The sequence below is a fragment of the Biomphalaria glabrata genome, chromosome 2, assembly GCF_947242115.1.
Source record: "Biomphalaria glabrata chromosome 2, xgBioGlab47.1, whole genome shotgun sequence".
Taxonomy (NCBI): domain Eukaryota; kingdom Metazoa; phylum Mollusca; class Gastropoda; family Planorbidae; genus Biomphalaria; species Biomphalaria glabrata.
In genome coordinates, this window is record NC_074712.1 from 14,439,144 (window position 1) to 14,466,741 (window position 27,598).

The 27,598-nt window shown below is 36.9% G+C and overlaps 1 protein-coding gene across 1 annotated transcript; it reads right to left on the minus strand.

Moving 5' to 3' along the window:
• Positions 1-6,891: 6,891 nt before the first annotated feature.
• Positions 6,892-26,430, minus strand: LOC106078631 (signal peptide peptidase-like 2A). The gene is made up of 3 exons (XM_056019254.1): positions 26,232-26,430; positions 11,210-12,046; positions 6,892-9,153 (listed from the first exon to the last, which is right to left on the minus strand). Exons 1-3 carry the CDS (start codon positions 26,295-26,297, stop codon positions 8,317-8,319), a joined length of 1,740 nt encoding a protein of 579 aa, XP_055875229.1. The 5' UTR covers positions 26,298-26,430; the 3' UTR covers positions 6,892-8,316.
• Positions 26,431-27,598: the final 1,168 nt, after the last annotated feature.

Here is a 27,598-nt window from a genome sequence, read left to right on the forward strand (position 1 = left end):
CTCGATCGCTTCTCATGGCGTGAAGCTGTGAGTCTCGGAGTCTCAAGATTTGAAGCAAGAAGAGTGGCCAGGGCGATAGAGCGCCGAACCAATAAAAAGCTGAGAGAAGAAGAAAGCCTACCTGCAACTGACCAAACCTACCCATGCGACGTATGCGGCCGGCTTTTTAAACAGAGGATTGGACTTTACAGTCATCTTCGTGTCCATAGGAAATGAGAAATGTGCTGAAGGAGGAGCTATATTAAAGCAAATTTTAAGACGTCAAGCACCAGTTTTTAATACCATCATCTCACCATTTAGCCCAGAAGCTGATTCAGTTCCAGAGGACGTAACTCAAAGCAAATTATGACTTGGAGACGTTTCAGTCAGTACTTCCGCGGGAGCTTTATGGATGCCAGAAGCTGTATTTACACTCTAAAAAAAAATTTGCTGCTAAACGTTAACATTATTTGGGTACATACACACACACACATCTGTGAACAAATTGTCATTTTTTTTGTGGAAACTAAAAAAAAATGTAATCACAGCGCGATGGTAACTGACTGTTATTTGACAACAGTCAAGAGGATAACAACTAGTTATCTAGTTCCACAGTTCCGGAACATTATGCACGAGTTTAAACAGTTCAATAATTCATTTTAAGTACAACTGTACTTCTGTGGTGAAATGTTGTGATGTAAAAAGATAATCGTAATTTTTTTAAAATAGTAAAATTGGTTTCAGAAATGGCTAATTCTTGTTGTAATCCCTCGATTGGGAGCGCAACAAAATGTAAAGTGACTGTATAATACAGTATAAATATGAATTAAAAGACATTATACAAAGCTAGGGTATTTTTGTAAGTTGCAAGTACGTGTATATATACATATACATATGCGGCCCCCATTCCTCCCCCCAAAAATGTATGCGGCCCTCGATTCAACAAGGTTGCCCACCCCCGTTGTAAACAAAGCCTAGATCCATATAATAATATATCTTTAATAGAGTCGGTCAACATTTTTTTTGAGGGTCTTAAGTTTGTTTTAGACACTACGGACTAAGTTAGTACCCAAAGAACATTTCTGCCAAGTTTTATCAAGATTGATCAAGCGGTTTTTATACCTATTCTTAACATACATACATACATACATACAAACGCCTTACTTTATAGTATAGATATTGTTGCGTATTTCTGAGACTTCTGGCTAAATGTACTAGTAGGCACACAAATAAAAACACTGCAAAGAACTTGACAACTTAACTTTCAGCTTCATATAACTTAATTGACTATTAACTCGAGCTATTCATCACTGTAACATGTAGCGTAGAAGATTGTACAATATCTGGTATTTTACAGTTAGCTATACTTCGTTGCAATTCATCTCTTCTCAACTTGCATCGAGCAATATACTCAACTCTACAGAGAGCCGAAAAGTCTTACATCGACTGTATCGACTGTAACGGCTCAAGTCTACAGTGGTTTGCTGTATAGACTTTAACTACTGTAGTCCACTCCAGTTAACTCTACCCCAGTTAGCTTGCATCGAGTCGTACACATATCTCTTCTACTGTCTCGCACAGTAGACAACAGTAACGACGACTCAACCGACGACTGACTTTTCACATTAACTCTCTGGTTCATATAGAGCCCCTAATCGCTCCTCCAAATTGCAAAAACACTGCTAGTACTTTCTGGAACAACACGTGAGGACACGTCACATCCTGTCTTGGTTTAGACGCGTAGATTCCAGAGAACACTGGCTGCTGTGTTATCTCGCCGGGGTCACGCGTTGACCTCTACCTGTCACTGTTCATTTGTAACAATATATATAGCTCCTCCTTCGTGGTCGAAGATGAGCACATTTAAGTACACGAAGACGACTGTCCAATCCTTGCTTTAAACAGCCGGATGCATACATGGCATGGGCAGGTTTGGTCAGTTGCAGATAGGCCTGCTTCTTCTCACAACTTTTTCTTGGTTCGGCGCTCCAAACATTGCCTGTCCCCCATGATCCAGACCAGTTTCCGGTGACTGGTGGGGATTCTACTATTGCTGGAAAAACAAAACAAATTAATACTATACATTTCTGGCAATAATATTACTTTTTGGAAGTATTTTTAAACAATTCAGCCCTGATCCTAAACGTGGGAAGTTTATTTCATTACGACTGTCTACGTTTGCAAGCTTTGTAGAACTGTATTGCAGGTCTATAAGGTCAAAAGTTGATACAAAAGATGCTTGATATTTTGTTGTATGAAAGAGGAAGGACATTTAGATCCAATGAGGAATTAAGGCAAATAAGAAATAAGAAACAGATATTGTGATGATTGTGGAAAACATAACAAGCTACTTTATAGTGTTAAAACAGGACTTAAAACAATACTTCAGTACAATTATTATTTTTTTTTGTGTGAAAAATTGAAAAACATATTTCGCCATTACCAAAAAGTGATTGTATTTGTATATAATAAACTCTTAAAATTGAAATTCTAATCAACTAGATTGCTCTATTTTACACACAAAAAAGAGAGAGATTTTCTCAGTTATATTCTTGCTATCAGATTGATCTAATTGACTTTAAGTCCTATCCAGATAAAAATAGAAAGAGTATAAAATAACTTTACCCAATAAAAACTACTAGTTAAATACTTCTTATTTGTTTTGTTTGCTAAACTTATGATAAAAATAATATAAATTTTACAGCCTATGACTTACAAACATTTTTCATTAAATACTTTCTAAGTCTATCTTTCCTCTGCCCTCCCTTTGTAAAGTTGATCTTCTTAATTGTCCTCCTATGGGTTAAAAGTTCTTGGTAAGCAATACTGGGTTTCACATCGTTTTTCTCAGCATAAGATAATTTATACGAGGAAACTATCAAGGAAAAGTTCACAAATACAATAAGACCACGTCCATGTGGAAGACGTCACAAGACGTTCATTCGCTTTATAAGCAGGTTTTTTAAATTACCATTTCATTATATAAGTTAAGACATCTCATTAGAACATCCTTATATTGATTTTAAAATTTGTATTTAAGAAGAAACTAGCAAAACTATTATTTAAAAGAGGAGCTTTAAAGAGTATTGTGAATTACTTTTGTTCCTCTTTTGCTGTTGCGTGTAGACAGTTTTACTCTCCCAATGTCTAGTTAATTTCTCATTTTAGTCGAGTTAGATGAAACTAAAAAATTTTAGCATAGGGTAAAGACATCGGCCTACAAAGATATTTTTAGTCTTAAGCATTTATTCATTTATATTTAATCTATAAATATCTTTCTAAATAAGACATTTTTTTAAAAATTGGCCAACACAGAACCAGTGGCGTCACTAGGGGTGTGCGGTCCGCACCGGGTGACACCCATTAGGGGGCATTTTTTTAGGACGAAAATTGTTTGTATTTGCATTGTAGTTATTTTATATTTTAGTATTTAATAGACGAAAGAGACTTTATTACAAAATTTTAAGACAAATTAAATTATTAATTATGTGACGTCGTTTTCTCGTCCAAGTAGAAGTTTTCTACGTTAGCAGCAAGATAGAGTCTATCCCGTTTTTACGGCAGTACAATTTCAATCGATTAATGTACCATCGTACTATTAACGTTTGTCTGCTTGAACAGAACAGACCCGCTACAGGAAGCCTTTCTAAACATGAGGATGTTCTGAGGACAACAAGCATATTACAAACTCGCATGAACTACGGCCTTTTTCCTCAAGCTGTGGCGGTGGGGGTGGGGGGGGGGTGGGCGACGTTCTCTCATGAGGGCTCGACGTCTGACCAATGGGGAAAGGGTGAAGCAATTCAAATTGTTTTACTTGATTGTTCTTTGTAGTTATCAATCAAATTTTAAATATTAACTCAGTGAAATGACACTATCAATGTTTAAAAAGTTAAAATATTGTAAAATATAGACGTCGTATAATTTTTTAATACGGATCTTTTTAAATGTATACCGTTTTGTGTGAGGCGTCTGCAAAAAATATCGATTTAAAACTTTTTGAATGGTCAGAATGGTCAAAATTCTCGTCAGAATTGGCAAAATTCCTTCAAGTGTGACAAAAAACTAAAAAGTTCGCGGAAGGGTTCTACTGAACATGAAGTTAATCTCAAGACTTACGTACGCTATATGTACCTCGAACATCTCCCGTATAATAGTATCGGCCAATGGTGCCTCCTTCTTTAATTTGAGCAACTTTTTAAAAACTAGTATAAATAGTGTGCTCAGATTCCAAGACAATATTTCTCTATCGGAACTAGTTTATTTCCTTTTGTGTGTGTGTTACCTTATATTTAACGCCTTCCCACTTTTGACAACTCAAATAAATATATATATATATATTAATTAGTTTAATAAAAATAAATATATAGACGCCCACCTTCCCCTAGCTCTGATTCTTTCATTAAAATTGTATTTAGGCTCTGAGTAGATTTATACATTTGCTGAACTATTTTTTGGGGGGAGGGGGAATTAGGGCGGTGTAAAATATGTTCCATTTTTGTTTTAGTTTATTCCTTATTAGTTGATTAGAGAAAATAATCGCAAATCGCAAATCAAGAACATTTTGCGCACAGTCTTTTAAGTCTGTATCTATAGACCTATCATTAAAATTTCATAAAGTTTGTGTAGATGTATACATTCTCTTAATTGTTTTCGGGGTGGGTGGGGGTTGAGAATAGGGGCAGGGTTAAAAAAATCTTTCTTCCAGCATATGGTCCCTTCGGAGAACTATGCGGATTTTTTTACAAAGCTTATATCATCTCACTCTGTCTGTCTGTCTGTCTGGTAAAAAGTTTATACACGTTATTCCTCCCACACCCAATCTCTGATTAAGCTGAAATTTTGCAAATTTTTTTCTTTTACCTGGTAGCACAAGAATCAATAAAATAAATAATCAATTAGTTAATTAACTATTGGCAATTAATCATTTTGTTTAGAATCGTGAACAAGGGAAAGAAATAGTCGTCAACTTTTTAATTAACCTATTCCTCTGCAGCGACATAGGCCTACAAACTTGCAGTGTCCTTCACCTCTTTAGGATTGAGAAATGCCAATCTCGATTGAACAGTTTGGAACTCATGCAACCTTTCAGTGAGACACAAAGCTGAACACCGGGATACAACTATCAAGTTCTCTCTTGGTGACACATTTGCGCCGTGTGTATTAATATTCACTTTTCTTTTTTGGCGTTGGGCTGAAAGGTTAAGCGCTTCGCTTCGGGACCTGTAGTCTTGGGTTCGATTCTCGGTGAAGATTTGAACTTCGGGATTTTTTAGGGCGCCCACGAGTACGCCAAACTCGAATGGGAACCTGACTTAAGGAGAAAGTAGAGGCGGTTGGTCGCTGTGCTGGCCACATGACAATCTCTTAACCGTACGCAACAGAAACCTCATCCGCCTTATTGACCGCATGGTCTGAAGGGGAACTTTACTTTTAAAAAATGAAAGGGAGGCGCGGTGGCTTAGCGGAAAAGCGCTTGGCTTACGAACCGAGGTCCCGGGTTCGGGATCTTTTGCGCCTTTGAGTCCACCCAGATCTAATGAATTGAATACTTTTGAATATTTATAGGGTAACACTAATACCTAAGCCTCAGCCGGCCAAACAATACAGTCACACTGCCCTTCACGTGTGTTTATGGTAGGACGTAGTCGTACTCCTCAATAGATGATATTTGTTGAGCTACCTCTTCGTACTCCTCAATAGATGATATTTGTTGAGCTACCTCTTCGTACTCCTCAGTAGATGATATTTGTTGAGCTACCTCTTCGTACTCCTCAGTAGATGATATTTGTTGAGCTACCTCTTCGTACTCCTCAGTAGATGATATTTGTTGAGCTACCTCTTCGTACTCCTCAGTAGATGATATTTGTTGAGCTACCTCTTCGTACTCCTCAATAGATGATATTTGTTGAGCTACCTCTTCGTACTCCTCAGTAGATGATATTTGTTGAGCTACCTCTTCGTACTCCTCAGTAGATGATATTTGTTGAGCTACCTCTTCGTACTCCTCAGTAGATGATATTTGTTGAGCTACCTCTTCGTACTCCTCAGTAGATGATATTTGTTGAGCTACCTCTTCGTATTTACAACAACAAAAAATCCTCTCTTTTGGATTCGACGAATGATTTTTAACTTCAAAGCACTTCACCAAGGATATCAATTTGATGGTCACCTAAATTGCAGTTAAAGAGAATTCTACCTAAATTTGTAAATCTTGCTACGAATTCAGTGAGCTCTTGATCACCCATGGAACTTTGCACGATGCAAGCTGACACTTCCTAACCAAGACAATGTCAATAGTCGGTGAAAATTTAAAAAAACAACAACAACGTTTAAGTTAAAATGTTTTTATTTTGTGAATCTCTATTGTGGGGGCCCTTTATTATGGATACCTTGGGGCAGTAGCCCCACTTGCCCTCCCCAAAATCCGGCCCTGCTTGTACATTACACAATATTTGCAGTACGGCAGACAACCATACTAGTTATTCCCCGTGTAGTTTTAACACTGGGTAAAATAGCGCACTCCGTATTAAGTTATTCCACAATGTGATTTACTTCCTTTGTTGTGAAGTCGTAAAAAGGGTTTGGGTTTCAGGGTTTGACGACATCATTTGTATACAATTATTTGCCTACAAGTAGACTGTCAGAGAACAGAGGATCAAAAATTGTATACAGGCAAAAACCAAAAGACAGACGACCCAAAGGCAGACCCCGAATGCTGTGGATTGATGATGTGGAGGCAGATCTACAACTGCTTGGGGTTAGTGCGTGGAGACGAAAGGACCAGGAGTGATCTGAATGGAAGGATGTGTTGAAGCAGGCCAGAGCCCTCCATGGGCTGTATGAACGCCTACAAGTAGAGAGAGACAACTTTGAATAGACACAAACAATAAAAAAAACATGTAACGACCATTATATTGTGAATTTTAATTTATATTAAAATACAAATAGAATAATAGAAAAAAAAAAAAGAAAGGCTTAAGGATTCATGGCAATATATTTACACACTGAAGAAATAATACAATTTCTAAATTTTGGCCTTGTCAAACTGGCTTAAGACTAGGATCAGATCATCATCTTTCCTTTGCGTTCCTCATGGAGCATAGGGCCTCAGTAAAAACACGTCACTCTCCACGGTCTCTTGCTAGTTTTTTTATGGCTTCCCAGCTCTTTCCTGTCCTCTTTGCTTCATCTAGTACACTGCGTGGCCACGAAGTGACATTTCATTTTCAAATAGTCGTTACGATGGCAATTCGACCATAGATCAGAAATTTTGATATTTTGTGTATCTCTATTGTGGATATGGTCAATTCTACCAAATATCAGAAAGTCTTCATATCTGGGTAAGAGATTTTCAATGTTTTTAAATGAAGTGTTCAAATTGTGATTCAACTAGGACAGAAGTTATGAGTGGCAAGACACCGCGTTTATTCTGTCATTGCGAATGGGCATCTAGTGACCTGTCCTGTTTACGGAGAAGACTGACTGCTGCCCCATAGCAAGAAAATTTGAAATTTTATTTGTTTTTAGCGTTGGACAAACAAATAAAGAAGCTCTCATCTTGGAATTATTTTAAAAATTGGTTTATTTTTGCATGTTTCGGATGTTCTTTCAGAATTGAAGATGATCACACCTAACTAAATCTCCCGCAGGACGGCATCGGGCAGAGTTTCAACCCGGGACCATCAAGGCAACAGTCCAGAGCTAATCGGATCAGGAAGCCATCCTTTCTAGTGGATCTGTCAGTTTGAGAATGTGCTGTGCAGCTGGTTAATGGACACACTGAGTGCCTTCATGTCCTTCTTCAACTTCCGTTTCCGGGCAATGGTGTGAGTTGTTCCAGACTTCATCATTTAAACACGTCTCATTCAGAGCATCGTTTTCAAATTTGCATAACAAAATAGCTTCCATCTTCACTACTCTACTGTAGGTCAAGTAAAGATACTTCTTGCAATTTATGGAGGAAGATAATGTTGATTATATGAGCAACGGTCTTTGCTTGGCCAAAGTATGTTAGCAGCCCATTAGGGTTCGCTGGACTAAAGGGCGTTCTCAAAATCCCAAACTTTAAAATCGTAGTATTATCCGGAATTAGAACACAAGAATCCTCGGTTCGTAAGCCAAGCGCTTTACCACTTGGCCACCCTGCTTTGTCTGTACGTTGTAGTCAGTTACAACTTTTATCCATTTTGGGTTGAAAGAAGTGGAGTATTTACAGTCAGCTAAAATGATTAGCAAATATTCAGAAATATACAAAACTTCACAAATATTTTAGGATACAAAATAATATCATCTTAAGACATGAGAGTTATCTAGAGTACAATGTGTAAATTAACGCTATAATCTTTCTTTCTTCTCTTGCGATGTGTACTGACTAATCAAATAATAATGATCTCCATTCTCGGAGTCATCAATGTAGTCCTCTTCCTCCTCGGAAGTTTTCTGTGTTGAAGTCAAGTTTGTCTGCGCGTTAGCCTGCGAATGAGAGTCTTGTAGCATCTTGGGTAGATCTCCTCTAATATACGCCAAGACCACGGTTGTAATCAGCGTACCTGGGACCAGATAAAGAAGTGCCGGCTGTCCAGAATTCATAAGGACCAGAGATACCATACAGAAGATCATTCCGCACAAATATCCTAAAGACGAGGCTAAATAGTACACCATCTTAGTACCAGTCCTGACGTCAAAAATAGCGTTGTGGCAAACGAGGAACCCAGGGATGATGACGTCACCAAAGCCGAGAATGGAATATAAATGTTCATTGCAGCGAGCCAAAGGATTGCGACTCATCAACGGAATGAGGAACATCAGAGGTAAAGATTCCTTGGGTTGAGCTGTAGCCACATACTGAACAGATTCACTTTCGTGAGCTCTGTATTGATCAGAGCCCATCGCTGTAGAACCACCCGTGGCTATCTTCATCATCACACTGTCGCCATTTTGGGTTATAAAGGGCGTGACGAAGACAAAGAAGATGTCGTAAATGAGAAAAAGAAGCAGAAGTACGGACAGTGTCTTAAAGCTCTGGAGGCGAAGACTCTGGAGGCAGATGATGCAGAGCGAGGCACCCAACAAATCTTGGATGGCCCAGGAATAGCTGGCGTTACGATGAACGGCCCAGTAGATCCCAAGTGACAAAGAAAACACGTAAAGGACAAGGTCTCTCAGCTTCACCTGAAACAATAACACTTAAGGTGAGACAGAAGAATTTTAAGAATATAAAAATGGTTAATTTAATTAATAATAATAATTTAATATCACAAATGTAACAAATTATTAAACATAAAATCTCACAAAAAAAAAAAAAAAAAAAGGAAACAAGCTTAAACTTAACGTTTTAATTTTGTATGGAGTTTTATTTGAGGTCAGAAAGTGTGTCAAGGTCAAGGACGATAATTAAAACTAACTAAATAAAACTTGGAGACAATTATATTACTTGGGTATGTTAGATTCGCGTTCTACTATCCTGATGGGGCCTGAGGACCACAAGTTGAGACTCGCAGACGTTCTGGATTCAACAAACAACAAAAAAATGAACACGCCAAATAAAAGCATTTCTGGGAAGCACTACAGACCTAGGCCCTGTAGTAGTATCTCGCCTTTTCTGTCGCGTGCACTCTTCGTGTAAATAAACAAAATACCCGCCAAGGCACTTTAATATAATGTATTCTTACAGTGACATTGAAGTGAACATTTACCACCTTATTTATATAAAACTCATTGTTTTGTTTTTTTTACCGTCCACTGACATCTCGTCATCCTGATTAATGTTTTTTAAAAGGAAAAAAAATAAGAGAGATCACAGATTATCCAGTTGTTGAGGTGTGTAGGTGTGTCTTTGGGGGAAAAAAGGGGAGGACGGGTGGTTTGAAAAAAAAAACAGAAAAAAAAAAAGCTAAGAAAGAACGATAAGCCTGTATTTAGTTGTCTTTCTTTTTTTCTATTTGTTCTCTCCCCTTCTGTTTTGAAAATGAAAATTAAAAGATTAAATCATGTATATATTCGAATTCACAAAAAGACTCAGATATATGAGCCATACAAAAGTGAATCACTATATCTGTTATTTAGCTAGTTTTTTGTAATTCTCTTTGCTCTGTTTTTCGTATTTAAAATGCACCATGAAAGGATAGTCAGAAGAGACAAAGTGAAGCAAAGAATAGTGCCCGCCCTCCATTCGTTACTGCTGGAGTCTTCAGCCTTGGTCAATGAATATATTTCCCATAGAGATAACCCCCTACACACGCACACACAGTTGACTAGTGAAGAGAAATCAGAATTAGGCGATGCACTAGGGAAGACGGATAATGAACGCGACAGTGATTACGACGTGATACTATGATACAAAGGGGCAGTATTGTAACGCTACAGACGAGGGAAACATTGCCAGTACTTCCCTTTGTAAACATCTAGACATTAACAAAACAGAGTCGCTCTTCTTACTTTGGTCATGTCAAGTGACTAAGTCTCACGATGTTAGCCGATAACTGAAGAACTCGTCGAAATACTTGTAAATACATTTTCTCATTCAAACTTACACTGCAAATAATACACTGGGTGATGTGCTTATTTTTTATGCAAAAATATTTATTGAAGTCAATAAATGGAAAGGTCGAGAGGTTTGCATTTCGTATACTTTTCATGATAGCCTGGGGTTCGTGTCTCCTATGTCTCACAATTCTAAGGTGCAACTGAGTAAAAAAACAATGTACCGTTATGGAGTGTATTGGCGTATTTAACTTTTGCGAAGCCACGAGAAAAGGTGTGCAGAAGTTAGGTTCTGTAGGGGCTAGAGAGTGTCTGATGAAACCACCAGGTGACCTGGCGTAATGCATGGGAAATAAAAGGACTGGTGAAAAAGTTCAACGAGAAACGAAGCGAGAGACGTCAAGCAGAGAGGACGTGTATTGTTGTAATGTGTTAGATTTTGTTTTTAACAAATTTTAACATCATTTCGTTTTGTTACTACAATATCTATATCTCGTTTCAAGATGAATCGATGTATTTTTTTATAACTAAACGTTTTATTCGAGTTTATTTAAAAATAAGCCGTTTCAAGCTATTTTAAGTTCTATTACTATGAATTTAATACACCAACGTCGGTTTAACTGTACTAGTTGTTTGAGGCTACAAACCATTAACCTAGGATTAACAAGTACAATTGAGCATTAACAAGCACGTATGTAGCTTACGTTTAAAAAGTATCAAATAAAAAAGAAATTATCTTATTCACCTTATTTTTGAAGCAAGGCACTGTGTTGGCTTGTATTTCATATATAGCAGGTAGTACAAGGGAACATGCAGGAAGCAGGCACTGATATAGACTGTATGACCCAGACAGACTAAAGATGGCGATGAAGATGTAAACCATGTAAGGATAAAAAAAGTGCAACAAGACGATTAAGACACACGTGAAGAGGAACCAGACACCAACTACGCCGATGGACATTAGGTTTTGGGACGACTCCGCCTGCAGTTTGGAGAATTTCTCCTCTTTTATTTTGTCGTCATCACTCGAGGTGGTCAGATTTCTCAAGGTACTGCGCTCCACACACGCAGCCCAGCCGGCACCAATCATAACGAACGCAGTCGAGAACACAGTGAGAACTATCATGTTAGGATCCCAAACTGGTTTAGGCGGAGCAAAGAGTTTCAGGGATATTGGCCTTTTGTGTAAAAAAATCTGGCTATAATCTGCCCAGGTGATGCTTGCCACGGTAACGTTTACAGAAGAGAGCTCAATCGTCTGGCCAAAATGTCCAGTATAATAGTTGGTGGTGTTAATCAGCAGAATGTTCCTTCCATTCATTTGTTGCACCAGTTCGGCTTTCTGCTTGGAGGTACACTTCCCGCTCAAAAGGGCAACAGTTTTGTCGCTGAAAGAAGTGTGCTGATGAAATTCTTGCAAGGTGCAGCCTGTTGCTTGGGACAAGTCAAGAAGCTGACTCGGAACCGCATCTTCCAATGATGAAGGCAGCCTTTGCGCGAGGGAGTCATAGCTAATACAGAATGTTTCATCTTTTGTTCGAGAACTGACATGAAGTATGGCGTTTCCTCCAAAAGCAGCAGTCTAAATATTGAAAAAAGAAAAAAAAAAAGATTTTTTTTTCAAAGCAAAATTACCTTTCTATATAGAGTTTTAAAACAAACACTTATAAAATCAAAACACTTAAAACATGTAAAACAAACAAAAAATACTTAAAAAACAACAACAACCAAATCGTCACAAATGAAAAGAACTCTACATTTTAAACTATGCCTCACAATAATGTAGATTTTATTTCCCTTTTTTGAAATCAAACAAAATAATTTAATAAAAATAATTAATTCACTAATTGCTTTTTTTTTTCTATTTGATTCATGCTTTGTTAAGTACGATAAACAATTTTGGAAAGTTTCAACTCCATTCGAGAGCGGGTGTGGGAGAAATAACTTGTTATATTATCTAAGGGGACAAAGCCCACATATTTAGCTATATCGCTTAATACTGAAGGATTATTTTCCCTTGTTGTTATAAAAAAAATTAACCAATAAGTAAATTAATTATTGATAAATAATTATTTAGTGTAATATCGAAAAGAGAAATAACTTCTACATTATTGAGTGATATAATGTAAATGGTTAGTTCTTCCCTTAGATAAGCCTTTTTATATAAAAAGTACTTTTATATTTTGCTTATTATTAAATTAGTTGACAACTGTAGTCTTTCAAAGGAGCGTCCATGACATAGCTTTTGTTTAAAAACAAACATTATTTCAAAATAACCTCCCATCCTCCTCTGTTCATTTTCGTACGCCTTTCTTTTGGTTCCATTATATCGCTCTCACATTCCACCAGATCGCTTTCTCTTCTTCTTCTCTCTTACTCTGTTTTAGTGCTTGAACATTTTATTCTTTATTTCAACAGTGCTTATGTTTTTCTTATTCCCCCCCCCCTCGGGGCCATAATGTTTTATGATTGTTTAGCGATATCCTTCGGAGTCTCGTTTTTCTTACCATAACTTGGCGATGTCCCAGAAAGTTATTTTATATTGTAGGTGTGTAAATGTAATGTACAAATATCTATATAGAAACCGGATCTTAAACCACATGTAAACAAAGTGAAGATAGTTGGGATTTACTTCGATATTTAAATCTCTTCCTGTAAACAAGGCCAAAGAGACCCTTACTCCAGATAACTAAACAAAACTTATCAGCACATTCACATTGGGACCTTAAGTGTACTCTAGAGTAATGTTTTGTATATTTAAATTAATATGACACGTTAGAGTAAAGTTCCCCTTTAAGACCTTGCCATCTATAGGGCAGATGATGTTAAGGTCATCTGTTTCTTTGGCCAACGGTTAACGAGCAGGGTGTCATGTGGTCAGCACAACGACTTAAATCAGCTACCCATTATAGTTGGGTGGACTCAGGAGCGCCGTAAAAATCCGGAAATTCAAAATCCCAGCCTTCACCGAAATTCGAACCAAGGACCCCACGTTCGAAAGCCAAGCGCTTAAACAATCGACCAGAGCGCCACAAGGACACGTTATAACGTGTACATAGCATGAACAGATCATCCAACTATATCGTTCGACGCCACACCTGTACAATACACATCGATCTGGACTATTCTGTTTCTTAAACTACTCCACTGACTTCTGCTTAGACATGAGGTTTATGTGTGCACTCTTAACGGTTCATTGCAACTGTACATGTCACTGAGGCTTGTCTTTCTTTGGCTTGACCTGGCACACCTTTTACTGACTTTATTAATAATTTCAACAGTGCGTATGTTGTTGTTATTCCCCCCTGGGCCATTATGCTGTATGATTGTTAAGTGATATTCTTCGGAGTCTCGTTTTTCTTATTTCGTATTGTAGGTGTGTGAGTGTAATTCACAAATACTTTTAAAAGCTTGTATCAACTCACTCTGTCTGTTAAAACGTTTGTACACGTTATTTTTCTCACACCCAATCTCAGATCAAGCTGAAATTCTGAATAATTATTTCTTTTACACGACAAAACAAGAATCAATTAAAAAAAAGACTATTTGCTAATTAACTATTGGTAATTAATTATTTTGTTTGGTACTGAAAAAAGAGAAAGAAATTAACATAGATAGATAACAATAAAACCTTCTATTTTCATATGCACTTTGCTAACGCAGTGGTTAGCATGTAGGATTGAGGAAGCGTGACCTCTCGAGTTCAAATTCAGGTCGTTCAACTTTTGTTTTTATTAATGCATTTAAAAAGCGATCACGGTAAGATTCACACAGATACATCCTTCTTCCCCCCCCCCTCCCCCTCCCCCCTTCCCAACTGGCCCAGACAAGTGATTTGAGAAAGCTAAAAGCTTGAAAATCGCAAAAAAATAATAATAATAATTGCAAAAATATTTCTAATCGCACAAATTCATTATTGTTAGCCTAGCTCTATTACAAATTTAAATACATGACTGATCCAAACTAATTCACACAACTACGCTAAATATAAGCTTTGCTGTTGTTTTTTCAAAAAAGTATTTTAAAACTATTTTCTTGTTTACTATTCGATTAACTGGCTTTTTAGTAGCCCACGAGTAAAGAGATGGAAATAATAAACAAAGAAAGTCTAGAGTGAATCTCCTTCTTCCTAATTATCTTAAGAGTTGAGTCGAAGATTCTTGGAACTCTAGGCCCACGGAAACTCGCCTGTAAGGAATTGTCTGAACAAACTGTTTAGTCTGGGAAAGATCCGAACAGATGCAATTTTGTTACAGCCCTATTATTGATGGCTCGTATCCCAAGACGCTCGGTCGAAGGCACACCGGGGAAACGTGCCCATATTTCATCTCTGTACCACAACAACCGTACAACTCTTTGGATGTGGAAAGTGACATGCTCGTTTTGGGGCTCTCTTCCGCTCAAGCCATTTCAATGGAGTTTTGTTCTGTACCCCAGCGGATGTTTATAGAGAATTAAAACCATTTTCTTTGAGTGTTAGATATCTTGATCAAGGGCGGATAACTATAAGTATCCAGCATTTTGGTGTATACGTGCACAGAATACATTAAATGTTGATAAACTAGTAGTTAAGTTTATAATTTTTTTTTCTGCTCTTTTCAGCATAATAGAATGAAATTTTTAAGCTTTCTCGCTGCACCCAAACTAAATATTATTATTGATTATGTAATATAGCGTCCGTGACATTAATTAGGATAGAACATTTCCCGTGAACATGCGGCAATAAAGTACCAAAGAACACAATCTAAACATGTCGAATTAACAGGCATCTGCATAGCACAAGTGATAGTAGCATTCATTCTCCTAGTCCCTGTTCTAGTTCTGGCTTAGTCCAGTTCATACAAGGTTTGAGAGTCGCTTCAAGTTGTGACTTCCTAGTATAGATGTGAAATGTAGTCAACTTCCTGAACTGAAGGTCGAGATCGCCTTTAATTGGACAGTATCTAGAGATAAACACTTCTATTGATTTCATAAGTACCCAGTCAAGTGAAACCCTCCTGGAAATAAAAGTGCCCACTTGACGTTGACACTATAAGTACACACTCGTACAAGAAAACTTGAACTGAAAGAAAAAGCCAAGAGGCGTCTAACAGCCGTTTCACTTGCTCAAGCTAGTCACACTGTATCCAGTGGCGTAGCTAGTCACACTGTATCCAGTGGCGTAGCTAGTCACACTGTATCCAGTGGCGTAGCTAGTCACACTGTATCCAGTGGCGTAGCTAGTCACACTGTATCCAGTGGTGTAGCTAGTCACACTGTATCCAGTGGCGTAGCTAGTCACACTGTATCCAGTGGCGTAGCTAGTCACACTGTATCCAGTGGTGTAGCTAGGGATGGGGGGGGCTTGACCTCATTAGGGGCCCGTGCATTTTGACATTCGACATTATGACATGAGATAATGGCGTAATACTTAATGTAAAAACAAATTTTTGACACTCATTTGCACCCCCCCCCTAAAAGTGGGGGCTCGGAGGGAATTTTTTATTTGGACCCCCCTCCCCTAGCTGAAGTAATTCAAACAAGAGCTCAGAATATTCAATGAGTTCATAATATTTCTAATAGAATGCGCAAACGCCATAGCCCGTAACTATAATACCTAAACAGAAAAAAAAACTGACTTAAAAAACAAGCCACCCTTAAGCAAGATGGCGTCCAAAAAAAAAGGTACTCTCAAAATTAAGTTACCCTCAAAATCAAGATACCACCAAAAACAAGTGTTAGGCACTTAAATTTGTGATAGTAAGTGTATGTGTTTTGCGTGGCTGGTAGTGCAGTGTGTGTGCCTGTGTATGAAATGACCAGTGGACCTTGAGTGTACATGCTTGAGTGAACAGCAGTGTGTCAGGGACAGTGTGTAAAAGGAAGTCAGAGTATAGAGAAAACGTGGCTGGAGTAAAGAGCATAAATAAGGACGAATAAAATCATTGTGTTTAGTGAAGCTCGTGTTGTTTTAGTCTATTACATGGTGTCAGATGGACCGACTCCACCCGCCACAACAGCTGGAATTAAATGGCAACGTAGCAGAAAATTGGAAAAGGTTCCAACAATCCTTTCAGATATATTCGATAGCAAATGGACTGGATACAAAAAGCAGAGAAGTACAGTCTATGACATTATTGCATGTGATCGGCCAAGAAGCAGTGCAAGCCTATAACACTTTCCAATGGACGGATAATGAATGTAATGAATGTGAGATTAGCAAGTCCTTCCATACACTTCACTGCATTCTTAATACGTTCGAGAAGTACTGTCTACCAAGAAAAAATGTTATCATTGAAAGACATGTTTTTTTCCAGCGTTCTCAACATGAAGGAGAGTCATTTGACAACTTTGTCACTGACATCAAACTTAAGGCAAAGACATGTGAGTTTGATTTGCTTAAAGATTCCCTAATAAAGGATAGGATAGTTTGTGGCATAAGGAATGAGAACACCCGAGCAAGACTTTTGAGAGAACCAGATCTAGACCTTAACAAGGCAGAAAATATATGTCGGGCAGCTGAGGCAACTGAATGGCAGCTTAAGCTCATGAATGAAGAAAGTGGGGTACAAGTTGTGAATTCAGCTACCAATAGCTTTAAAAGAACAAAAGGAAATGTGAGTTGTAGCTATTGTGGCAAGGAACACAGACCACGTCAGTGCCCAGCTTCTGGGGAAACCTGTCACAAATGTCATAAAAAAGGTCATTTTTCGTCAGTGTGCAGATCAAAGCCTGTAAGTATAGTGAAGTCAGAAGGTCGAGATGACTCCGTTGAGGAAACATTGCTCATTGGCAATATTGGCTCCCATAGTCTAAGCAACGAATGGAACTCACTCATTACTGTTGAAAACAAACAAAACACATACACTTACTATCACTACTATTTAATTTTTGGGTATGATTAATTATCTTGGTAGACAGTACTTCTCGAACTTATTAAGAATGCAGTGAAGTGTATGGAAGGACTTGCTAATCTCACATTCATTACATTCATTGGTGTTCTTCTGGCCTGGAATGTCTAAGCAGATTATAGACATGGTATCAACATGAGCAGTGTGTAACGAACACCAGAAGTCCCAGCAAAAGGAGCCATTGTTACCATATGATACTCCTGTACTTCCTTGGGAAAAAATTGGATCTGATAATTTTGAGTATCTCGGTAAAAACTATTTGCTACTTGTAGATTACTATAGTAATTTTTTTGAGATAAATCTTATCCCAACACTAAAGGCTTCAGATGTGATCATACATATGAAATCACAATTTGCTCGACATGGTATTCCAAAGGAAGTAATTAGTGACAATGGACCCTCATTTGCTTGTCAAGAATTTCTGAAATTTTCTAAAAGCTGGGGATTTAAGCACATTACGTCTAGCCCCAGATTTCCACAATCTAATGGTATGGCAGAACGGGCCATACAAACAGTGAAACAGCTTCTAAATAAAGCTAGAACGTCGGGTCAAGACCCATATATGGCCCTCTTGCAATTTCGAAATGCTCCATGCCCTGATGGACCTTCACCTGCACGGCTGCTCATGGGCCGCCGTCTGAGGACAAATCTTCCGACAACGGAGGCCTATCTCAGACCTCAAATCCCAGACAAAAAAGAAAATGCTTGGAAAACAAGAAAAAGTAATCAAGCAAAATATTACAACAAAACAGCGAGGCGCACCGAGCGACCACACATTCAGCCTGGGAGCAAAGTGTGGATGCAAAAGAAGCCTGGCGATTTATGGGAACCAGCAGTGGTCATTTCAGAAGCGGAGACCCCGAGATCATACTGGGTAAAAACACCGAATGGGATAACTTACCGAAGAAATAGATGGATGTTAAGAGACACATGTACAAAATCAAGGGTCATGCCTGATATTTTTGAAATGGACACCCCAGAGACAGTCATTAATGGTCAAACCACACAGCCATAGAACGTGAGCGATACAAATGTGCAACAGGAACAGACTAATACTACCAATCCGCCGCCTGTAATAACTCGATATGGTAGGCAAGTGCGGCCACCAGTACGTTACCCTGACGCAGATAATTAGATACATGTATATCTTTTTATTATTATGCAATTTGTATATAATTAATGTCTATTTGTAAACCTAGACTCTTGTTGTTTTTTTTTACTACACATTTTATAATTTATATTGTTACTATTGATAATATTAACAATTGAACATTCTGTTGTGTTAAACATGTATTCAGTTTACTCATTGTTTATAATGAGACAGAAATCATTTGTATAGTCAATTGATATCTCAAAGCTTTTAAGGAGGGAGATGTGAAAGTAAGTGTATGTGTTTTGCGTGGCTGGTAGTGCAGTGTGTGTGCCTGTGTATGAAATGACCAGTGGACCTTGAGTGTACATGCTTGAGTGAACGGCAGTGTGTCAGGGACAGTGTGTAAAAGGAAGTCAGAGTATAGAGAAAACGTGGCTGGAGTAAAGAGCATAAATAAGGACGAATAAAATCATTGTGTTTATTGAAGCTCGTGTTGTTTTAGTCTATTACAAAATTGGGATGGCTGCCTGGTCGTGCGGTTTGCGCGCTGGACTGTCGTTCAGATTTATCGATGGTCCCGGGTTCAAACCCTGCCCGCTCCCATCCCCCGTCGTCCTGCGGGAGGTTTGGACTAGGAAGTAATTATCTTCAACTCTGAAGGAACATCCGAAACATGTAAAACATTTTACAAAACATTTAACAAACATTAGTATAGAGACTTAGTAAAGTTGTCAGACTTTCAATGAGGCATTGAATAAAGACACAGATAGTGAGGTATAGTTTGTTTATGTTAGTAAAGTCAGTTGGTGTTACGACTTTGAGGTGACAACATCGTATTACGGACAGAGACTCGACCGTGGCCTTTATGTACTGGACTATATTTGGTCTGAAAAAATCTTTTCAGCTTGTTATTGTGGTAGGATTTGATCATTTTTATTAACTGAACACATTGAATACACCCGTACAAGAAACTCCTCTGAGTAATCTTTCGAACCTAGACAGCCATCCTACAAATATAAGACCAAAAGCCCAAGCTACCGTCAAAGAATGGCGTGGACAATTTAAAAGTTTAGATGCATACTAAATCTAAGTGTTTAATTCTTTTTTTTTTTTGGGGGGGGGGGGGTCAGAAGATAGAAACTTATATCTTTTGTACGAGTATAAGTTCGTTGTATCCCACTGTCACGAGTCGACTCTGTGACCTATTTCGACCAAGTTCTAGAAGCGAGGTCAAACCAGTGCAAGTGTCCAGAGTAAACAATTTAATTTTAGGTATCCTATCAAAAAAGAGGTTAAGGAAAAAAAAAGCACACGTCAGCTTCTAGAAGGTCAAAGCTACTAAATTAATTATCGGAGAAGTTTCCATGATTCTGGAATGTACGATTTAGAAAGGTATAAATTAAGGGAAAGTCAGTTAGACGGGGTCCTCGCTTAGCGGGTCCATTAATTAAAGTTTTATTAGTTGAAGTTGAATTTATACTAAGTGAAGTTTCATGTATCTTTAAGTTTTATTTATGAAGTATCAAGTCAAGTTGTTGTTAAATTGAGAAGTTAATTTGATGTGAAAGTTTAAGAAGTATTATTAAAGAAGTTTGGAAGAAAATACAGAGAGATGTTTCTTCACTTCATTGAGTTATCAAGTTTGATCATATAATCCCCGGCAAGTGTGTATCGTCACACCCATCATGTCAACTGGCTGGATTTGTTCTTCACTCACCCAGAGCTATAAAACGTTCTAGAGTCAAGGCTTAGGTCTTTTTTTATTTTAACCTTAGGTTTTGATTGGCTGTGGGGCAAGGTGGCTGAGTGGTTAAGCGCTCGGCTTCCGAACCTAGGGTTTTGAATTTCGGGATTTGTAGGGCGCCCATGAATCCACCCAATCCCAATGGGTACCTGACTTTAGTTGGGGAGAGTAAAGGCGGTTGGTCATTGTGCTGGCCACATAGAACCCTGCTCGTTACCGTTGGCCATAGAAACAGATGACCTTAACATCACCTGTCCCATAGATCGCAAGGTCTGAAAGGGAAACTTTACTTTTTTTACTTTCTTTGATTGGCTGACCACGAGGCTAGAAATAGTGTAGAATTAACTTCCGGTTCAAGAGCTTTTTATATTATTACATACTAGCCATATGTTACCCGCGGGTCTCAGTATGCGTGTCACTGATATAGTACATTAGAATAGTTTGGGGGAAGCGTGGTCAAGAGGCTGAGTACGCTTGAACTTGGCTTGGCTTGGCTACGTATGAAGGGGGCTCGAGGCTCGACACCCGACTCGAGTAGAGCTGTGTTTACTGAGCACCTAAAGGCAGCACGGAAACAAATGTGAATGAACCATAGCGCTCTGAGCATTCTATACGCATTAAAGTAGCGCTATATAAAAGCTATAATAATAATTAGAAACAATTAAACAACAAAAAATTAAACAAAATAATAATAATATAAGTAAAGCGAATGCGTGAATGTAAAAATGGTTTGAATAGTGCTATTAAAATAGCTAATCGACCTAATTCTAATTTTGTTACAAAAAGATTTGCTTACATATATATTGAGATCTAGATCTAGAGTCTAATATAGTTTTTGACCTAGATTAAACTTAGATTCATTTGTTTAAATTAAGTAAAATAATCTACTTTCATTAAACATTCTTGATCTATCATTTTAGGATTGAATTTAAGGTTCAATAAGCTTATTAATTATTCTATGTTAATATATTTAATATCACCCATATAGAGCCTCATTTGCCTGTCCAATCACATTGTGTTTTCACTGCGCATGTAAGGTTTGAGCGACACATAAATGAAAATATTAAAATGTCTGTCAACACGGCATTGCAGCTATAGCGAACGAATGTATGAAAATACTTTAGAAAAACAAATGTTCATGTTAATTTGATTAAAATCTGAAATAAATGGACTATAATTAGTATGTTCATGTGTTAAAGTACAAAACTATCTTTGCGAAGAGAAGTTCTATCATCTTAGAGTTGAGTTAGAGTTTTAGGCCTACGAATAGAGAGATGTGTAACAGTTCGGTCTTGTCTAATGAAAGAATGTACGTCAGGACTTCTAACTTCGCAGATATAAGGAACGAATTTATGTAAAAATGCTTTTGAAAGACAAATTTGAAGCTTAATTTTATTAAATATTTTGTATTTTCATGTGTAAAAGTAAAAAACTATCTGTGCAAAGTGTAGTTCTTAAAATTAGATCTAGATCTAAAAACGCGTGAATGTAATTGTTTATATAACATTGTTAGTTTAATTTTATGTAGCTCTAGATTTAGAATCTAAACAATTTGAATGCTACAGTAGTCTAGTCAATAAATACAAACTTTGAGCCTATTATAGTAAAAGACTATAAACACTGTGATGTGAGCTTGTGATGTGACCTAGGTGTAATGTGTTGACCTAGATACATTGTCCGTGTTTCATTCATCATTTCGTAGCTAAGAGGTCTAAATGCGCATAAGTAAATCTTAAAGAAAAAAGTAAATTGAAAATAAAGACTTAAAATTAAACCGAATCAGTAACTGTAGGCTTAAATGCTTTAAAGAAAAACATTGGAAAGTAAATTGTATTATGTAAGTAGTTTATTAGTTTAATAATAGGCCTTTATAATGCGCGATATTATGACCTCTGACGTTCATTTCATTTGTATCAATACGCGATATAATGGTGCCGCAAGTTACCGAAAAGTATGTCAAGACGTTTAACGCTATTTACGTTAAGAGCGAACGATTTTATGTAAAAAATGTTTTGTAAACACAAATTTGAAGGTTAATGTGCATCAAATAATGAAATGAATAGATAAGTTCTTGAATAAAAGCTAATTTAGTTCTAGAGGTTTTCGTCTCTGAGCATGCGTGACCTCTCCGTTTTGTCTCATCATTGAGACATAGCATGTAAACAAGGCCTAGGTTTATAAGATACTTTTATAGAGTTGGGAAACTTTTTTTGATGGTCTAAAGTTTGTTTTAGGGCTACAATACATACACTACGGTCTGTTAGTACCCAAGGAACATTTCTGACAAGTTTTATCAAGATTGGTGAAACGGTTTTTGATTTATATACATACATACATACATACATACGCCTTACTTTCTGCTTTATATATTAGATAGTGCCACAAATGTGCTTCTAATAAGACAATATAGATGGCCAATATTAGTGAAATGCTTTACTTGGCAACACAGAATTAGTGCTAAACATCAAGACTAAATACATTCAATGTGAATGTAGAAATTTCATGAGAATCTTCTCGTCTTTCATTTCACTTTGAAAATATTTTGTTCAAGAGATCGTTAACATGCATAGAACTCATTCGATATAGGCCAGTGTTTCTCAAAGGAGTACTTGTGACTACCTCCAGAGGAAACAAATATTACGTTAGAGTTCCCTTGGTTAGCCAGGGGGTCTGGCGGGAGAGCACTGTAAATAAAAGAACGAGAGAGACCTGTGACGTGGTTGTGACGTTGCAGGTCAGTGTTGAGGCCTTTTATAACAAATGGTCTCGCATTCACGCATAAACACACAGGGTGCGTGTTTTAACAAAAGTAGATTACAAAGCTAATATTAACTCACTCTGGTAAAATTTGTACACATTTTTTCTCCCAAAGCCAATCTTGGATCAAGTTAAAATTGTGCACAATCATTTCTAGTATCTGCTCAGACAAGAATCAATTAAAAAAAAAGGTAACAAAGACGGTTTGTGTGCTTAACCCCTCAGCCACGTCATCTCCATATATTCATTTAGCGTACACTTATATTTTTTAAAATAATAATTATTAATCTTATCCATACATTCAAAATTAATAACATGTTACATGTAATAAAGAGAAACTAAAAAAAGATTTATTCTTCTAACAAAATTAGATAAATTGGCTACACATTCTACGACTGAAGGAAGCCAATCAAACTACAATTGTTTACAAATGACTTAAGACTTTCCCCTCGCAAATAAAAATTAATATCTCCATTGTCATTTGTCATACAAACTAGACATAGTTCTAGCAAGATCTAGACCTAGTTTTAGATCTAAATCTAGATTCAAGATCTGAGTAGGTCTAGAACTAGATCTACGTCTAGATCTAGAGTCTAGTGTTAGATCTAAGTCTCTATATAGATCTAATGTTAAGTCAATCTAAGTCTAGATCTAGAACTAGATATAGAATCTTGATATTGAATCTACTATATCTAGACTAGAACTCGTATGAATTTACACGTTTAATCTTAAAATTACTAGACCTAGGCCAATGTTATGATCATGAATAGTAGGCCTTTACCAGGTAATGCTGTAGGCCTACTATGCTGTTCGTATCCGATTCATTTCTTAATGTGATAGCCTACTATTGTTTACATAATAAATAAATCTGCACCCCTAAGCTGTCAGAAGATAAGTTAATGTCTTAAGAATAAAAAATTTGTTCAATTTATCAATACATTTATAATATATATATATTATAAATATATCTAGATCTAGGCTCTATTTAGTCTTATTTAGACTGTCAAGTGAAGGCCCCTATATCGAGGATAGGTCAAAGCTGCGCGCTATAAAAGTAGTTCGTTTTTTTGAAACTTATAACTAAAACGAAGTTCGTATCAAAATTCTTTTTTTTAAAACAACATTTGAATCAGTATTCTATTCAATGAGTTAAGTTTATAAATGGAAAATATATTTATAACGATCAATTGACACCTTTACCATTGTGACCTTAGATGCAATTTTTTTGTATCAATGAGCGAATCTATGAATGAAGTTATTAAAGAAGAAGTCCATGACCTTTTAAAAAAAGTTACCTCCCCTGAAGTTTTTCCTTGAAAAGTGGTGTAATTTTTTGAAAAATCTGCTTGCATATATAATTTTAAAAATTAGATGGTTCACTTTCGAAAAAGATAAAAGCAGCCGTTGCATCAGACCTTTAATCTAAAATATCATGACGTCCGATTTTCATTTTCTCTTCTAGTTTCTGAGATCTAAACGGGACGGACGGACAGACAGGCCACACAAAACTAATAGCGTCTTTTCCCTTTTCGGGGGCCGCTAAAAATCAACCAATTAGTTAATTAACTATTAGTAATTAGTTGTTGTTTTTTTATTTGGTATCAAACAAGACAAAGAAATTGAACTTAACAGATGTAGTGGTAAAGGTTGAATTATTCCCCTTTATACTTTGTGTAGAGAATTAGGTCGTAGCTTAAAAGTTTGAAACTAAGAATGGATAACTTTAAAACTTTCTATTTTTATAAACACTTCGATGGCACAGTGGTTAGTACATCTGTTCGGAAGGCTTGAGCCCATTAGTTTCAATGAAAGTCGTACATTTTTTTTATAAAAAGGATTTTAAAAATCGATTACTGTAACATTTATCCAGATCCCGCGAAACCATTTTTCGGTTATTGTTCGCCTATATATATTACAAATTTAATCACATGACTGATGCAAACCGGAAGATATAATTACACATAATATAAGCTATGTTTAAAATAAATATTTTTAAATATCAGACTTGCATGCTCCCTCTCCGCTCCCATTTAAAGTTACTGTTGTTTTACTTGGCTTTCATTGCCTCCATAAATCGTCTAACTAGTCATTGTGTCACGTGACGAGAGGGTGTTGAATTTAGTATACCCATTGATGTTATCAATAATTAATGCAGAAACATCGAAGCGTGTACCGCAATATTGTCAGTAATGTATCGAATATTTCTGATCACACAACTATTCAATGAGAAATCTTAAAATAAGACTTTGCTTTTTAATTTCATTTCTTTTAAATGTGTGTTTTTTTTTTAATAATTCCCTTTGTGTGTGTGTATTTATTTGCTAAAATGGGGATGGGAAAAAGTCCGCGGACGAAGACAAAAGTGATGTGAAATAAAACAATAAACACACCTCGTTGTACGTTAATATAACCATGACGATTGATTTATGCCGTTGCTAAGGAAGTTGCTATCAAAATCACCATGTTACATCATCATGTTAGGTCAAAATTTTGCAAAGGAGCAAAGCGCAATGGGAGATAAGCAGCTAGTGCGATAACAAAAAGTAAATACTAGCTTCCCGGCTTCCCAGCAGGTCTCGGATTATACAAGGACAAGAGTAGAGAAAAAAAAAAAGAACATTATATAAATTAAAAGATTGAATTTATTTTTTTTTTAAATTTACACTTGAAGACATTTTTTTTTTCATCATGTTTAAATTGTAGACGTTTCGAAGTTTTCTTACTAACTGAAGATTATTATATCGCCCTATTCCAGACCTTTAGGAAAGCAGGGTGGCTCGGTTTAATCTCTAGACCATCTTGACGACATACCACACAGCCATGACCACCCAATAGCCGCTTATCAATGCTTCATTAGCAAATACTAGAGTGTAGCCTATAATTATAGACTAAATTATGCTGAGAGGATGGCTACTGTGTTTATTAAAAGTGATTTTAACAACATATAACTTAGGTCCACTATATCTCCGCATTTGAGGACCACACTAGAAAGAGGACAAGTAGTGTGATATCTCAACTTTTAATAAATAGCCTAGGGCCTTATGAAGGTTCAATACGGCTCAGTTCGCATGCATTCTATCCTGCCTTCTCTTCTCTTAGTCCTAGTGCCATAGAGTCTATAATCTATATAGTATAAGAGCCGGGAAAAAAACAACTTCAAAAATGAAAATAAGTGTCTAAAATTTTGTAGGGAAATTTTCTTTAATTATTCGTATTTAAAGAATGGCAATTAGATCTATTTCTTTTAAACCAAAATAGATTTTAAAAAAATAAATGCACATACCATCGACTGTGTCAGAAAGATATACCAAAATAGCAAAAAGATGGATCTACATCTAGACTTCTTCATGTTTGGCTAGTCAAATGAACGTCTGTGTCGAACTGTCGTGTGTTGTGACGACCCTTGAACTGGTTGACCCACTTTATCGTCAAATGAAATACCCAAACAGCAGAAATCTAAAAATAACTCTTACGGTACCCTCCCTCCCCGAACTTAACGAATTCACATTGCTTAGTCTCAGCGATCGGAAACAAGCTGAATCTTACTGTCATGCAACGCTTACTCTAGCTGACTTGACCAGGCGCCGCTAAATTCTCTCATAGAGATCAAACAGTTTATTCACGTGTTGACGTCTCTGTGCTTAGCTTTCTGAACGAATGAGCCATTGATTTTGGATAATATCGATACAACACTGGGATCGATGTGGCATCGAATCGATGTGAGCTGCAGCAGACTAAGTTACTAATCCAATTTTGAACCCAGCGCTGCGAGAGTTAATGATTTAGTACTTACTCTGGCGCAGACACTTTTCAAAGTAAAATTTAGGGCCAGCTGAATAATGTGTGAGTTCCTATGTCAAGTCAATGTGAATCTTTAGATTACAAACACACAACACAGAACATTGTCTGTAGGCCTACCAATCTGTACCATTCAACAATTAACACTTTTCACCAATGGTGTATAGATAACTTTCTAATTTTAAATGTTCAGAAAACTAAAGAAATGAAAATAGATTTTAGGAAACATAAAGGCCATCTTGCAGAAATTCAGATAAACAACCAGACCATAGAACAAGTGCAAGAATATAAATACCTAGGTACAACCATCAACAACAAACTGAAACGGAGTGAACACTGTCAAAACCTTTACACCAAAATTCACCAACGACTCTTCAATCTCAGAAAGCTAAGAAAATTTAACATCTACAAAACAATAATTAAACTTTTTTTTTATACAGCAACCACCAGCAGTCTAATTAACTTTGCCATCACCTGTTGTGGTATGGTAATACTTCACTGGTACAAAGACTTAGACTACTTAAAAAAGCATCGTATATCACTCGAACACAGCTACCATCTCTTGAAGAGCTTTTTCATAAAAGATACCTTTCCAAAACACTCACGATTCTTAAAGATAACCTGCACCCACTAAACCACTGTGTCATAAGATCTGAACGAAGTGGTCGTTTCCTTTCCATTAGGACTAAAACAGAAAGATTTGAAAACTCCTTCATCCCACTTTCGGTCAGAGTGTTACAAGATCATCTGTCGTCATTGAGAAGTACATAGAAGTCTAATTCTTAAAGTGCTAGTTATGAGTGTGTTTGTGTTTCGTGTGTGAATGTTGTTCGTATTTGCATCTATATTGTT